This window comes from Dendrobates tinctorius, unplaced genomic scaffold, assembly GCF_039654945.1.
Source record: "Dendrobates tinctorius isolate UK_male_01 unplaced genomic scaffold, ASM3965494v1 ptg000377l, whole genome shotgun sequence".
Lineage (NCBI taxonomy): Eukaryota > Metazoa > Chordata > Amphibia > Anura > Dendrobatidae > Dendrobates > Dendrobates tinctorius.
In genome coordinates, this window is record NW_027362043.1 from 5,496,827 (window position 1) to 5,510,218 (window position 13,392).

The 13,392-nt window shown below is 41.9% G+C and overlaps 1 protein-coding gene across 1 annotated transcript; it reads right to left on the bottom strand.

Moving 5' to 3' along the window:
- Positions 1-7,464: 7,464 nt before the first annotated feature.
- Positions 7,465-10,882, bottom strand: LOC141075876 (uncharacterized). Its single transcript, XM_073563046.1, has 3 exons — positions 10,735-10,882; positions 9,758-9,917; positions 7,465-9,152 (listed from the first exon to the last, which is right to left on the bottom strand). The coding sequence occupies exons 2-3, from the start codon at positions 9,893-9,895 to the stop codon at positions 7,794-7,796; spliced, it is 1,497 nt and encodes a 498-aa protein (XP_073419147.1). The 5' UTR covers positions 9,896-9,917; positions 10,735-10,882; the 3' UTR covers positions 7,465-7,793.
- Positions 10,883-13,392: the final 2,510 nt, after the last annotated feature.

The following is a 13,392-nucleotide window of genomic DNA, read 5'->3' on the forward strand; positions in this document are numbered from 1 at the left end:
AAACTGGATGCTGTCTCCTACCTTCTCCTTTATGGCACCTCAGACTATGGTAGTATCTGTCTCCATAAGAAGCTACTGTGCATGTAACATGACTCTACTATATCCACAGGCCACTTATCATCAGGCCTACTGGGTAATCAAAGGGGTTGTGTCCCTCCCCACTGGCTTACCACTGGCTGATCATCCTTCACGTGGGCTACCAGATCATTTCTGACATCTTCGCCTACACAAAACAATCTGTAGGTTCTCAGTACAACGTTCTCTTGCCCAGTCTACTGTTGGTCAAGGTTTGCCCATTTCTTATCGTTCACCTGGATCCAATACCAAAGTTGCAACTCTGAACTACATCCAACTGCTCCATTGGATGGGTAATAACTTACAAATGTCGGAATACTCCTTTTTAGATATGGATATTAGATATTTGCATATTCTAATGGTGAGTTCACTTATTCCTTGGCTGGTTTAAATGATTTAATGAAACAATTCACGTTACTCATGGTATTGTATAAGCAAGGATCATCCACTGACATCAAATTGATATTTTTGTATTATAACCTTGCTCTTTGTCTCATATTAAATAACAAAACATTTTGGGTGCTGAATGATCGCTGTTCTGAGCACTGCCTACAATGAAGTATGGTGGGTGCTCAGCTGAAAGGTGATTCTGTCAGTGGTCTCCTGGCAGTTTTAAAATTGCTACAACAAATTGTTGGTGGAAGCTACTTAATGTTCCAGAGCCCTGGGTTTCCCTGCCCTTCACTCTTTAATGCCTATAGAGGGATCTGGACTTGCATATGGGTCCCTGGGCTTGGGCTCCCAAGTCAGCTGCTGTTCGGATGGAAGGATAGTCAGGTAGCCGATTCAAAAGCAGCAGGAGGGCCTCAAAAGTACAAGAGCGTTAGGAGAAATGTGCATAAACAAGCTGAGGTCAAGACATGAAAGCATAAATAGTGTAAAGATAAAAAAAACCTCATGTACTAAATATATAATGTATGGTGGTAAAGGCTACAATGTACCAACCCATCAGCAAAGGGCAGGGACATTTTACAATAATGAGTTTAAGCTTGACTCCAAATAAAATTTACAAACAGAAAATAAACTTTGTTAAAATAGGAGAAATACAAAGTAAACCGAAATAACACAATAGGAGAGTCTGAAGGAAGAACGTGGGATTGGTACGACAAGATTCAAGCTAAGGGATGGTACCTTATCTGCCATGTGCTTCAACACCGGCAACTCTTACGGAGACTGAGTGAGGAGAATCTCTGTACCACAGCAGGTACAGTTTGTCCAAGAGGGAATCTGTTATATCCTAAGAAAAGTAACAGACTTACTTCATGAAAGTTTGTTTTTCTTGATGTTCTTTTTGGGATCGCAAAAAATGCTATAAAATGGATGTATTTTTTTATATGCATTTTTTGTTGCCATTTTTTGGTCACACATTTAATATTTGTATGTAGATTACATGCCTATACCTTCTTACTAGTTACACGCTGTGACAGGGTCACTGGCACGGTATATGAGGGGTGATATGTGTCACTGCGCACCGGTGGTTCATGTTGTTCCACAATAAACCAGCTGGTGACTCACCACAAGAAGTGTTCCCGTGTCTACCTTTGGAAGCAGCTGAGTGAGTAAATCCCATAGCTCCCAACCGTCCCGATTCTCACGGGAAAGTCCCGTGTTTGACACCACCCACCCGCATTCCGCCCAGGACGCTATTTTTCCCGCACTACAATGAGCTGCCACCCCCCCATGCACTGACCCCATCCTTGCTGTCCCAGAGATCCACCACAGCATTCAGTGACGTCCTAGGATGTTCTGTGGCTGTGCGCACAGGACCTGTGATGAGGTCACAGGAGGGGAGGAGTCAGGGTCACATGATCCGTGTCACTGTCTGCCCTCTGCAGGACTACTGTGCTGGTTGTCATGGTGCTGCAGGATGAGGTGAAGTTTCTGTGTGGGGTCAGGAGGGGGTTTACAGGGTGGATGTAGCAGAACTGTGTGTGTTTGAGGTGTATGAAGCAGAGCCGGGTGTGTACGAGGTGTACGGAGCGGAGACGTGTGTGTATGGGGTGTGTGGAGCGGAGCCGTGTGTGTACGGGATGTTTGGAGCAGAGCCAAGTGTGTGCGAGGCATACAAAGCGGGCTTTTCCCGCGGACACAGGAGTACACGGCGGAGCCCCGAGGAGCACTTTAAAACTCGCACATGACGTTCCACCGGAAGTGATGTGCTGGAAGCTGACCGGAAATGAGGTAATTTCATGAGGAGATTGTGACGGAACCATGGAGGCACTTCAGGGAATGCTTCAGATCCATCACCGTGTCCTCCTCTGACAGCGCAGACAGCAAGATCGCCTTGGACTCGGGGATGCCGGCCATGTGAGTGGATCATGATATGTCCTGCACCAGGAGGCTCTGGTGGGCATTACAATGGGGCCGGGCTGCTATAGTATCTTTATAGAATATTTCTTTCTTTCTCTCTGTTTGTTTCTCTCTCTGTTCTTTCTCTCTGTTCTTTCTCTCTCTGTTCTTTCTTTCTCTCTTTCTTTCCCCTCTTTATTTCTTTTTTTCTTTTTCTTTCATTTTCTTTCTTTCTTTAGCTTTGTTTTCTTTTTCTTTCTTTACTTCTTTCTCTGTTTTCTCTCCTTTCTTTCTCTCTATTCTTTTTCTTTCCCCTCTTTCTTTCTTTCTTTTCCCGCTTTCTCTCTCTTTTCTTTTTTTTTTCTTTCTCTTTCCGTTCTTTCTTTCTCTCTGTTCTTTTTCTTTTTTTCTCTCTATTCTTTCCCTTTCTTTCTGTCTGTTCTTTTTCTTTTTCTCTCTATTCTTTGTCTCCTTTCTTTCTCTGTTCTTTCTTTCCTTCTGTCTCTCTACTCTTTCTCTTTCTTTCCCCTTTCTTCTTCTTTCCCCTTTCTTTCTTTTTCTTTCCCCTCTTTCTTTCTTTCTTTCTTTCTTTTTCTTTCCCCTCTTTCTTTCTCTCTATTCTTTCTTTCTCTGTTCTTTTCTTTCTCTCTGTTCTTTTTTTTCTTTCTCTGTTCTTTCTTTTTTTTCTCTCCCTCTCTGTTCTTTCTTTTTTTTTCTCTCCCTCTCTGTTCTTTCTTTATTTTTTTTTTCTATTATCTTTCTTTCCCCTCTTTCTCTATTCTTTCTTTCCCCTCTTTCTTTCCCCTCCTGTTCTATCTGTTCTCTCTGTTTTCTTTCTCCCCTTTTTTTCGCTCTGTTCATTCTTTCCCCTCTTTCTTTTGCTCTCTGTTCTCGCTCTGTTCTCTCTTTCCCCTTTCTTTCGCTCTGTTCTCTCTTTCCCCTTTCTTTCGCTCTGTTCTCTCTTTCCCCTTTCTTTCGCTCTGTTCTCTCTGTTCTTTCCCCTCTTTCTTTCGCTCTGTTCTCTCTGTTCTTTCCCCTCTTTCTTTCGCTCTCTGTTCTCTCTGTTCTTTCCCCTCTTTCTTTCGCTCTCTGTTCTCTCTGTTCTTTCCCCTCTTTCTTTCGCTCTCTGTTCTCTCTGTTCTTTCCCCTCTTTCTTTCGCTCTCTGTTCTCTCTGTTCTTTCCCCTCTTTCTTTCGCTCTGTTCTCTCTGTTCTTTCCCCTCTTTCTTTCGCTCTCTGTTCTCTCTGTTCTTTCCCCTCTTTCTTTCGCTCTCTGTTCTCTCTGTTCTTTCCCCTCTTTCTTTCGCTCTCTGTTCTCTCTGTTCTTTCCCCTCTTTCTTTCGCTCTCTGTTCTCTCTGTTCTTTCCCCTCTTTCTTTCGCTCTCTGTTCTCTGTTCTTTCTTTCCCCTCTTTCTTTCGCTCTCTGTTCTCTGTTCTTTCTTTCCCCTCTTTCTTTCGCTCTCTGTTCTCTGTTCTTTCTTTCCCCTCTTTCTTTCGCTCTCTGTTCTCTGTTCTTTCTTTCCCCACTTTCTTTTGCTCTCTGTTCTGTTCTTTCCCCTCTTTCTTTCGCTCTGTTCTCTCTCTGTTCTCTCTTTCCCCTCTTTCTTTCTCTCTCTGTTCTTTCTTTCCCCACTTTCTTTCGCTCTGTTCTCTGTTCTTTCTTTCCCCTCTTTCTTTCGCTCTGTTCTTTCCCCTCTTTCTTTCGCTCTGTTCTTTCTTTCCCCTCTTTTTTTCGCTCTCTGTTCTCTCTGTTCTTTCTTTCCCCTCTTTCTTTCGCTCTGTTCTCTTTCCCCTCTTTCTTTCGCTCTCTGTTCTCTTTCCCCTTTCTTTCGTTCTGTTGTCTCTGTTCTTTCTTTCCCCTCTTTCTTTCGCTCTGTTCTCGCTCTTTCCCCTCTTTCTTTTGCTCTCGGTTCTCTCTGTCCTTTTGTTCCCCTCTTTCTTTTGCTCTCTGTTCTGTTCTTTCTTTCTCCTCTTTCTTTCGCTCTCTGTTCTCTCTGTTCGCTCTGTTTTTTCGCTCTGCTCTCTGTCCTTTCTTTCCCCTTTCTTTCGCTCTTTGTTCTGTTTTTTCTTTCCCCTCTTTCCTTCGCTCTCTGTTCTCTCTGTCCTTTCGTTCCCCTCTTTCTTTTGCTCTGTTCTCTCTGTCCTTTCGTTCCCCTCTTTCTTTTGCTCTGTTCTATGTTCTTTCTTTCCCCTCTTTATTTTGCTCTCTGTTCTCTCTCTGTTCTTTCTTTCCCCTCTTTCTTTCGCTCTGTTCTCTCTGTTCTTTCGCTCTGTTCTCGCTCTTTCCCCTCTTTCTTTTGCTCTCTGTTCTGTCCTTTCGTTCCCCTCTTTCTTTTGCTCTCTGTTCTATGTTCTTTCTTTCTCTCTCTGTTCGCTCTGTTCTTTCTTTCCCCTCTTTCTTTCGCTCTGCTCTCTGTCCTTTCTTTCCCCTTTCTTTCGCTCTCTGTTCTGTTTTTTCTTTCCCCTCTTTCCTTCGCTCTCTGTTCTCTGTCCTTTCGTTCCCCTCTTTACTTCACTCTCTGTTCTCTCTGTCCTTTCGTTCCCCTCTTTCTTTCGCTCTGTTCTCTTTCCCCTCTCTCTTTCGCTCTGTTCTCTGTTCTTTCTTTTGCTCTCTTGTCTCTCTGTTCTTTCCCCTCTTTCTTTTGCTCTCTGTTTTCTTTCTTTCTTTTCCTGAGGACCTGTCAGTTTGCCTACAGTACCAGACAGTGTGCCTATAATGCAAGCCACTGTGCCCTTAGTACTAGTCAGTATGATCAGCAGTGCTAAATGGGTGTGGTTGGGCGTGACTAGTTGTGAAATGGGTGTGGTCGGGGCATGGCCTAAAATTTGCCGCAGCGCACTGCATGCTTTGTAGCCTTTGTCCCTCTTTCCCTTCTTCAAAAGTTGGGAGGTATGGTAACCCTTTATTTCCCTGCATGGAGCATTTCCCCTGTAAATAAACCTGTTAAGCCCTTGCTCTGCCTCCTGTCCATCACTGCATCTTGCATTCCTGCTTGAACCTTACACAAGTATCTGAAGAGACACTGACCTGAGTGGGCAGACCCGGAGTGATAGTTGGACTATTTTCTGATTATTTTCACTTTGAGCTATCTTCTTGTGTTTGTTTGTGCAGGTTTTTGAAGTTAAATAAATCTGACTGGAAATTTTTATGAAAACTAATTCCTGTGCCTACCCCAGCTGCAGCTGTGTGAGTGGAACCTCTACAATATGTAGGTTTATTCATGGAAAAATAAAGTTGGAAGCAAGAGCAAGAAACAAAATTACAAAACCAGGAAATGCCCATTTCAGCTAAAGGTTAAGGAGCTTTTCGATATAAGCTGAACCAAACTCTTCTCCAGTAGGCAAAGATTACAATTTACGGATTCTTGCCCCTCATCAGTGCAAAACATGAGTTGGTTTGCGTGTGTAATTGTGACAGGAGTCTGTGGGGTATAGTTTTTATTTGACGAGACTGCAAATTCAGTATACAGAGAATTATCTCCTACTTTGCACTAATGAGAAGGTGTCTACAAATCTTTTCCTATTGGAGAAGTTTTTGGGTTGGTTTGCTATCCTATGGCTTTTTAGAACAACAATATTGACTAAGAGCAATGCTGTCTGCTATAGGTGGCACTATAGTCACTTTAAAGAACATAGTTGCATACTATTTTAGAGGGAGCATTTCCTGGACCTCAAGTCTCCTGCTGGTCTCCTCAAAGAGAAATGTTACCCCTCAAATCCATGTGAAAAGCCTCCCAACCAGTCACTCGGCTACTTTGCATTGATGAGGAGCAAGTACCCCCAAACAGTTATCTGCAAATAGTGTTCATTTGCAATTGGGACATATTGTAAGGAGATGTTTAAGTAAAGCCACCACCCCTCTTTTACAGAAAACTTCCTATGTTTTACCTTTTGGACACCAGAGGGTGACATTTAGAATTAGCATACAATGCGCCCACAAAAATAAAGGCGTCTCTATCTGTAGTGCATCTACCAAGGTCAATCTTGCAGAATGTAGGAAGCTCATAGTGAGAGCAGTGTACTAAGCAAAATATGGCGCCATTGAGGCTAATGTTATTGCCTTTAGGGTGTCACTGTTAATGATGTCATGGGGGTTGTTGAGGACATGGTGGTGGCACAACTGTGTTTGTAATGACAAAATTGGGTAATTATATCATATCAGAGACATTTCCTCACACATCCTGCTTAAGTTCTCAGAAGGGGCAAGGATATCACAGTTGGGAGTGTGTCCCTTTAAGACTCCATTGCAAGTGACCTTTATGTGACTCTGTGAAGTCCAAGATATGATGACATCATTAGAGATGACATCTTCAGGTTGATGTCAAGGAAATGTAAGTTGTATGTAATCAGGAATGATGACATGACTATCTGATGGCATCACAACAGGCATTTATTTTGAACTGTGTGTCCCCATAAAAGGCCCGTGAATCATTTGAGAGGTCATCATAGATAATGACCTCATAGGTGGGGAGTGATAATGTCACTAGTGTGCTGGCCTTATAAATTATGCTTCAAACTCAGGGCCACGGTACTCATGACCCTCATAGAGGCTTTGTGTGTCTTTGAGGCTCAAGACCTTGACATAGCTGTAGTGTAGGCAGTGTCGGACAGGGTTGGCATAGGCCCACCTGTAATATTGATTTTTGGGGCTCACTGTTCAGTTACATGCAAATATAACCTGACCGTAGTACACAAATTTACTTTTACTTTTGTGCAATAAAAATTTGGCTAGCTTATTTACTGAATGGTTAGAATATACCCTTTTCTGCAAATTGTGAATCAAGTGTAACAGAACTACTCATTAGCACTCCCTCACAGGGGCCTACCAGAGGATTCTCCTCTTCTCCTATGGGTCAGTCCGAGCCTGGCTGTAGAACATTTGTGTCCAGCTGAAAAAGATGAACGCCATGTCCTCAAATGACTCTAACCTGGATGAAACTTACAATAAATACTAACTAAAATGTAGCATTTCATGATCTGTATACTGATTTTAATTATCTGTTTTCTCTACTACTGGAGGACAGGCTACTACTCTACCATACCTCTTTAATGGTGTCATCTGTGTATTCCCATAGCACAGGTAATATACAACCCCCACACAGTCCTTTTATTATTGCTTTATTCCTTTGCCATATAATCAGACAGTAATTTAATAAGCAGCTTCATATAATGAACATATTAAATACTGATGTCTATAGGGTAATCACAGACTGAAGAACTTTCCATTCCACTCTGTCCTAGGGAAGGCCACAACTTGTAGCCTACCTAGACCATCTCTCTTTTATCTCCTGCCTTTAGCAACATAAGTGACTACACAAGAAAACAGTGGAAAGACAAAAGCTCATCTGCATAAAAATATCAGAATCCTGAAAGAGTATGTGAGTAGTTGAGTAGCTCCTCCATGCATCAGGTTATGGTGGATACCTTTGCTCATGGGTTCTTCTTTTGTAAGGAGAAGCTTTGCTGGTATTGATAGAACATACTTTTCTGGGATTGCTGTGGCACCTGAGGGATTTGGTCAGAGTCAGGATTAGGGTCTTCTTGAGTTTGAGTGAATGGTGGTGGCTGTGAAGCGGCTAAACCAAAGCCTTGTGCAGGAGGTAGGTACACAGGTTTTTGGTAAAACTTTTTTGGTTCTTCAGTTTGACTCAGTTGATCTACTATGGTATGGGACATTGTTTCTTGCTTTTTTCCTTGGTAGTCGGATTGTGAACTGGTGGTGTCTTCATTCTTCTTGTATTGATGGGATTGCGATCCAGTAGTGTCTAGTTGGTCTTTACCTTCTTCGAAACTTATGGATTGTGAGCTCCTTGTGTCTTGTTGCTGAGATTTATCACTATTTTGGGTACTTGAGCTGGTGGTGTCTTTGTGACATGTTTGTGTTTTGTCCTGCGCATAGTTTATGGATTGTGAGTTTGAGGCACCTTGTATTTGGTCTTTACCGGATTCATATCCATGGGGTTGTGATACTGTGGTTTTTGGTTCAGTTATTTGCTCTTCTTGACTATGAGCTCCAAACTGTGTTTGGGTTTGTTGTTCGGTTCGATCATGCCATTGACCTTGTTGATGTGTATCTGTTTTATCTTGTGGAGTTGTTTGATCTTTACTCATGTTGTAGCTTTGAGTTTCAGTAGTGTTTTGTTGAGCTTGCTCTTTTCCTTGACTGTAACTTGTAGGCTGTGTCTCGGTCATGTCTTGTTTAGAGGTTGTATATTTGCCTTCGCCATAATCTTTGGATTGTGTACTGCTTGTATCTTGAGGAGACTTTTGGTAATTGCTCTGGTTGTTATCATAGGATCTTGATCCTGTGGTGTTTGGTTGAGATGTTTGGTCTTTGCCATATTGGTTTCCTGTTGATGTGTGAGATGTTTCTTCAATTTTAATTGTTGGCTCTTTAGAGGAATCAAGGGTTTCTAGTGTGTCAGCTTTTTTGAGGTCAGTTTGTGTAGAGATTTGAGTTGTTTCAACTTTGAAGTTCTGATCCCCGCAACTGACACCTTTGTGGTCATGGTAGATGGATGAGGTCTTCTCAGATTTTGGGAACAGTGGTTTTTGGTAGAATTTTGCTGGTTCATCTGGTACTTTTGGTGTAGTGTCAGAGGTTGTTTCTCCATCCTTCTTTGGTTGGTCTTGCTGTTGACAGGTGTCTTCCTTTTCATAGACAACCTTGTAGTATGCTTTCAACACTTTACACAACAGGTCACAGAACTCATTGAAGTCCACCTCACCGTCATTGTCCTCATCAAGAATTTGTATCAAGCTGGAGATTGTGTTTGGATCTTTCGGGTTCTGGAATGGAATTACAGGTAATTTATAAGTCATGTGCAGATTTGTCAACTGTGCCAAATTTGGCAAAGCTGTTTTTTGTAAATAATTCTGGCAAATTCATGGTGCACAAAGGGTATAGATCACGCAAACTCTTATTATCAATGGGCAGTTCCCGGTGGGATTAATTGGACGTGGGGCAATTCTAGACCCTTCAATATTTAGCAACAAGAATATTACTAACTGTGCATATGTTCTCATATGTTTCTCCTTACACTTTGTATATATTTTTGTATTTTTCCTGCTCTAATTTACTCAAAAGCTTTATGTCTATTTTTGGAGAGAGTTACCTTCGTCAGCCAAAATTCATACTGCACAATGAGATATAAGGATATCATAGTCTTATAAGTAGCTACATTACTAGAAAAAGATACAGGAGGTAAAAGGGCTAGTAGAAAAATTACAAGTTTACATGTATTATCCAATTCTTTTACCAGACAAAGTGAGAGACCATCAGGAGATTGGAAGTTTAAAGCCCTGACTTACTGTTTTCTTTATATTATGTGATACGTCCCTGAGGACTGCCCTTGTGCAACATCTCTTAGATTAGTAACTCCAGTGATTCCTACCTTGATGACGTCTGAAAATTCATTCTGGATGAGAAGATTGAGTTCATCTTTATTCAGCTTAATGTGGCTACAATCCTTCTGAGAATAATTCTGGAAAATCCCGATAATATCCTGGATCGCTGCGATGAGTTTCGTCATGATTACAGATCGTTAATTGGTCCTATATGGGGAAAATGAGACCTGTTATACTCACATTATTATGTGTTCTCAAAACTAATAAACAGAAGGACCTCAAAAATTGAATAAAAGGGTAGTGAAACATCAATACTGTTATTTTGAAAGAAGCTTCCAATAGCAGAGGTTTCATGAGAACTTGCATTATGGCCCCTTCCAGCTACACAACGAGTAAGAGATGCAAAAAGGAGCTGCAAATCCCCCCGGACATTACAGTATTATCCATTTTTAATTCACAGCCATTAAAGGGAATTTTTGGGGATATAAAATGAGGCTAAATAATCTATACAGGACATTACATGGATCGGATCGATACAGAAGATCTGTCCACTGGGACTCCTAATCACATCCTATCCACAAATGCACAAAACACCTTCCTCCTGACCACCTCTGATGTCAGTGCTTTATCAATAGCACCATAAGATGCATCACTTTGGTAACTTGAGAAAGTAGAACAAATTTGGCCAAATTTATAAAAAAAAAAAATAAAAAAAAAAAGTGATTTTAAAAGTTATTAAATTTGATCAATTTTACATTTTTCACGCCCCTTAAAACTGGTAAAATTCATGTAAACTGCTCCATATATAGTCCCTCACCGTATAACCAATGGAAGAGTCCTCGAGAAGGTATACTAAATTTTAGGCAAACTGTGCATAAAAGATGTATTTTATCACATTTCTTTTATGTATAGCCCCCCACCAAGTCGGGCAGTAGACTGTGTATAGTCCTCTACCTCCCCATAACAAGATGTACTATAATATACAAGTCTGTGTCCCCATGTAGTGGATATTACCGACACTTACCTTCACCAGATACTGTAAGCGCACAGAGAAGAGCTGGAATGACGCGTGTTGGTCATCATTTATAGGAATATGATGCCCTAGTTATTTTAGGAAGGAGGCTGCAGTCCCAGCCCAAACCAGTCAGTCCTGCACCATCAATTACTTTGGTTCTGCCTAGAATGAGACACTTAGGAACACCCTACTTGTTACAACATGCACACCCTGACAGTGCGAATGTTGTCAGATAGAAGGTCTCTCTTTCCAGCCATTGTCCATCCGCCACTGGTATAAGGGGCTACGACTTCCTCCATGTCCCATAATCCAGGGGGCTGCATCACAGGAGCACCTGACCCTCAATTAAAACCCTTGTAGTTGATGACCCTGGATGTTATCTATATGAATCAGAGGGGAGGCTCAAGAGCCCAAGCCCTGGTATGTGTCACTGCTTTAATTAACCTGTTCATCAAGTTTGCAGAATAATTGGCCATAATGATGCTCCTTTGACCTCCTGTCTTATTTAGATCTTCTCAGATATTATTAGCCTCTGTCATTATGAGTAGTCTCAGCCCTTAATGTGAGTTTATGTGCCCACTATCAGGAATTGCTGTGCGTGTTTATGCAGCGTTCAACCCGCAGCAGCCAGATGTTACAGCATATTGAATTGGATTTCTAGAAATCCCATGTCCACTATGTGTGTATGTGCATCTGCGGATCACCTGCTGACACTGACATGAGGTGCACCTTTCAGGACTGCAGCATGTCAATTTTTCTTGTGGAGACTCTAATGTCTGAAAGTAAAATACACTGCGTCCAAAGCACTGCTACGTCCGGATTGTGTGAATATAACCTGAAAGCTTTTCTGCAGATCTCATGGATAATCAATCACTTGGAGATCAATAAGGTATCAGTCTGACTTCAAATGGTTGACACTGACGTCTCCAGGATTAGAGGGACCATTCAAACCTGACTGATGTTTTGTCACCATAGATGGGAACATGGGGCAGGTGACATTCACCAAGTGTGTCTCATCTATGGCCAATGTAGGAGCATGCTGACCATTTGTACATAAGATGTCCATCCATTCGACAGACCACAAACTGTAAATGGAGGGACATGGAATCCAGAATGGGCTATATGTTGGCAGAGCTTTTGATGACTGTGACTAGCTTCTTCCAGAAAACCACCTAATACTGCAATCAAAAATTGTCTTCTGCTGGGTGGTGGGATTACTACGGATGATAAATCAGTTTTAATAACTCTTTCATTGGAGAACACCTCCATTGTCATCATATCCAATGGGATCATTGCTTTACTGGTGATCATCTCAAGAGAAAGTCAACCTATGAGAATGGGAAAATGTGAGCATGGTCTTCTCAAATAGGTGGTATTTTTAGCAAGGTTTTACTAGCCAGGAATGTTCACTATCATTTTTTTGACTCGAACCTGAGCTTTCATAATGGAAAAACCAAAGGTGGATACTATATCACAAAACTATCTGCACATGGGGGAAGCAGAGACCACTGTATATTAATTCTACAAAAGAAACAACTGATGGCTCTTCCACTAGATTTGTAACCATGTCTCCCGATTGCCCTACCATAGAAATATTACAGCATGAAGCCTTCTAATCATGAGATGGTGACAATTTCTTCTAGCTGGTCGGAGGGCCGTTAGACTCACCTTGTAGTTTTTCAAAAGAATCCCTGATTAAATGTTGGACAAATCAGACATGCAAGGAACTCTATCTTGAGGATTGTGAGCCCCATAGCTAAGTGTTTAAGAACAAAACCACTATTTCGTCCTCTCATTTGTGTCAGGTGGAAAACTGGGGCACCCTGCAGAGCTGCACAACTGCCTGTGCCGAACTGAACTCCATTTCTCAAGTGCTGCCTTATATTAGCATCAACTTAGTCCAACTTAATCCTTCAGCAGCTTTGTCAGATCTTCCAGAGACCTGGCAAGGCAGTGGGATTACTCTGGATGACACCTTTTATGATGAATCAGTTTTAATAACTCATTAATTGGAGAACACCTCTTCAGCACATCTGTGTCATCAGATCCCACCTGTTCATCGTTTTACTGGATTAAGATTGAGTCACAAAACTGAACATGGTGAATCCGTGTATGTGTGCAGAGACATACATTGGAATCCATATGCAGATGTCGCTGGGTTCCAGGGACAGTTTGACAAGGTACCATGTAAAATCGATAAAATACACTAGTCATCTACTTCCTTGGGCAGTAAGGTCATGCTGGATAATGTGATAGCTTTCCTTACTGCCTGTCACTGTCTGACTATTTCATAGTGAATATGGAAGGGCCTGGTATTCCTTAAGCATATCTACAGACAACCAGGGCTAGGTATACATTTACTTTCCCAGGACATAAAGGTTAGTAATATGCTGTCTCCTCCAGACAGACGGGGTGTACCCTCACAGATTAAGACAACCAGTGCTTGGCATAGTCTCATTCCTCCAGACAACCAAGGATTGGTATACTGTCACTCCTCCTGACAAGCAGGGATAAGTATACACTCACTCCTCATAACAACCAGGGCTAGTTGCCCTTTCACTCCTCCTGTCAATCAGGGCAAGATATAACCTCACTCTTCAAGTCAACCAGGGACAGATATTCATTGACTCCTATAGGCAATCGGAGCTTTCGCTCTGTTACGCACAT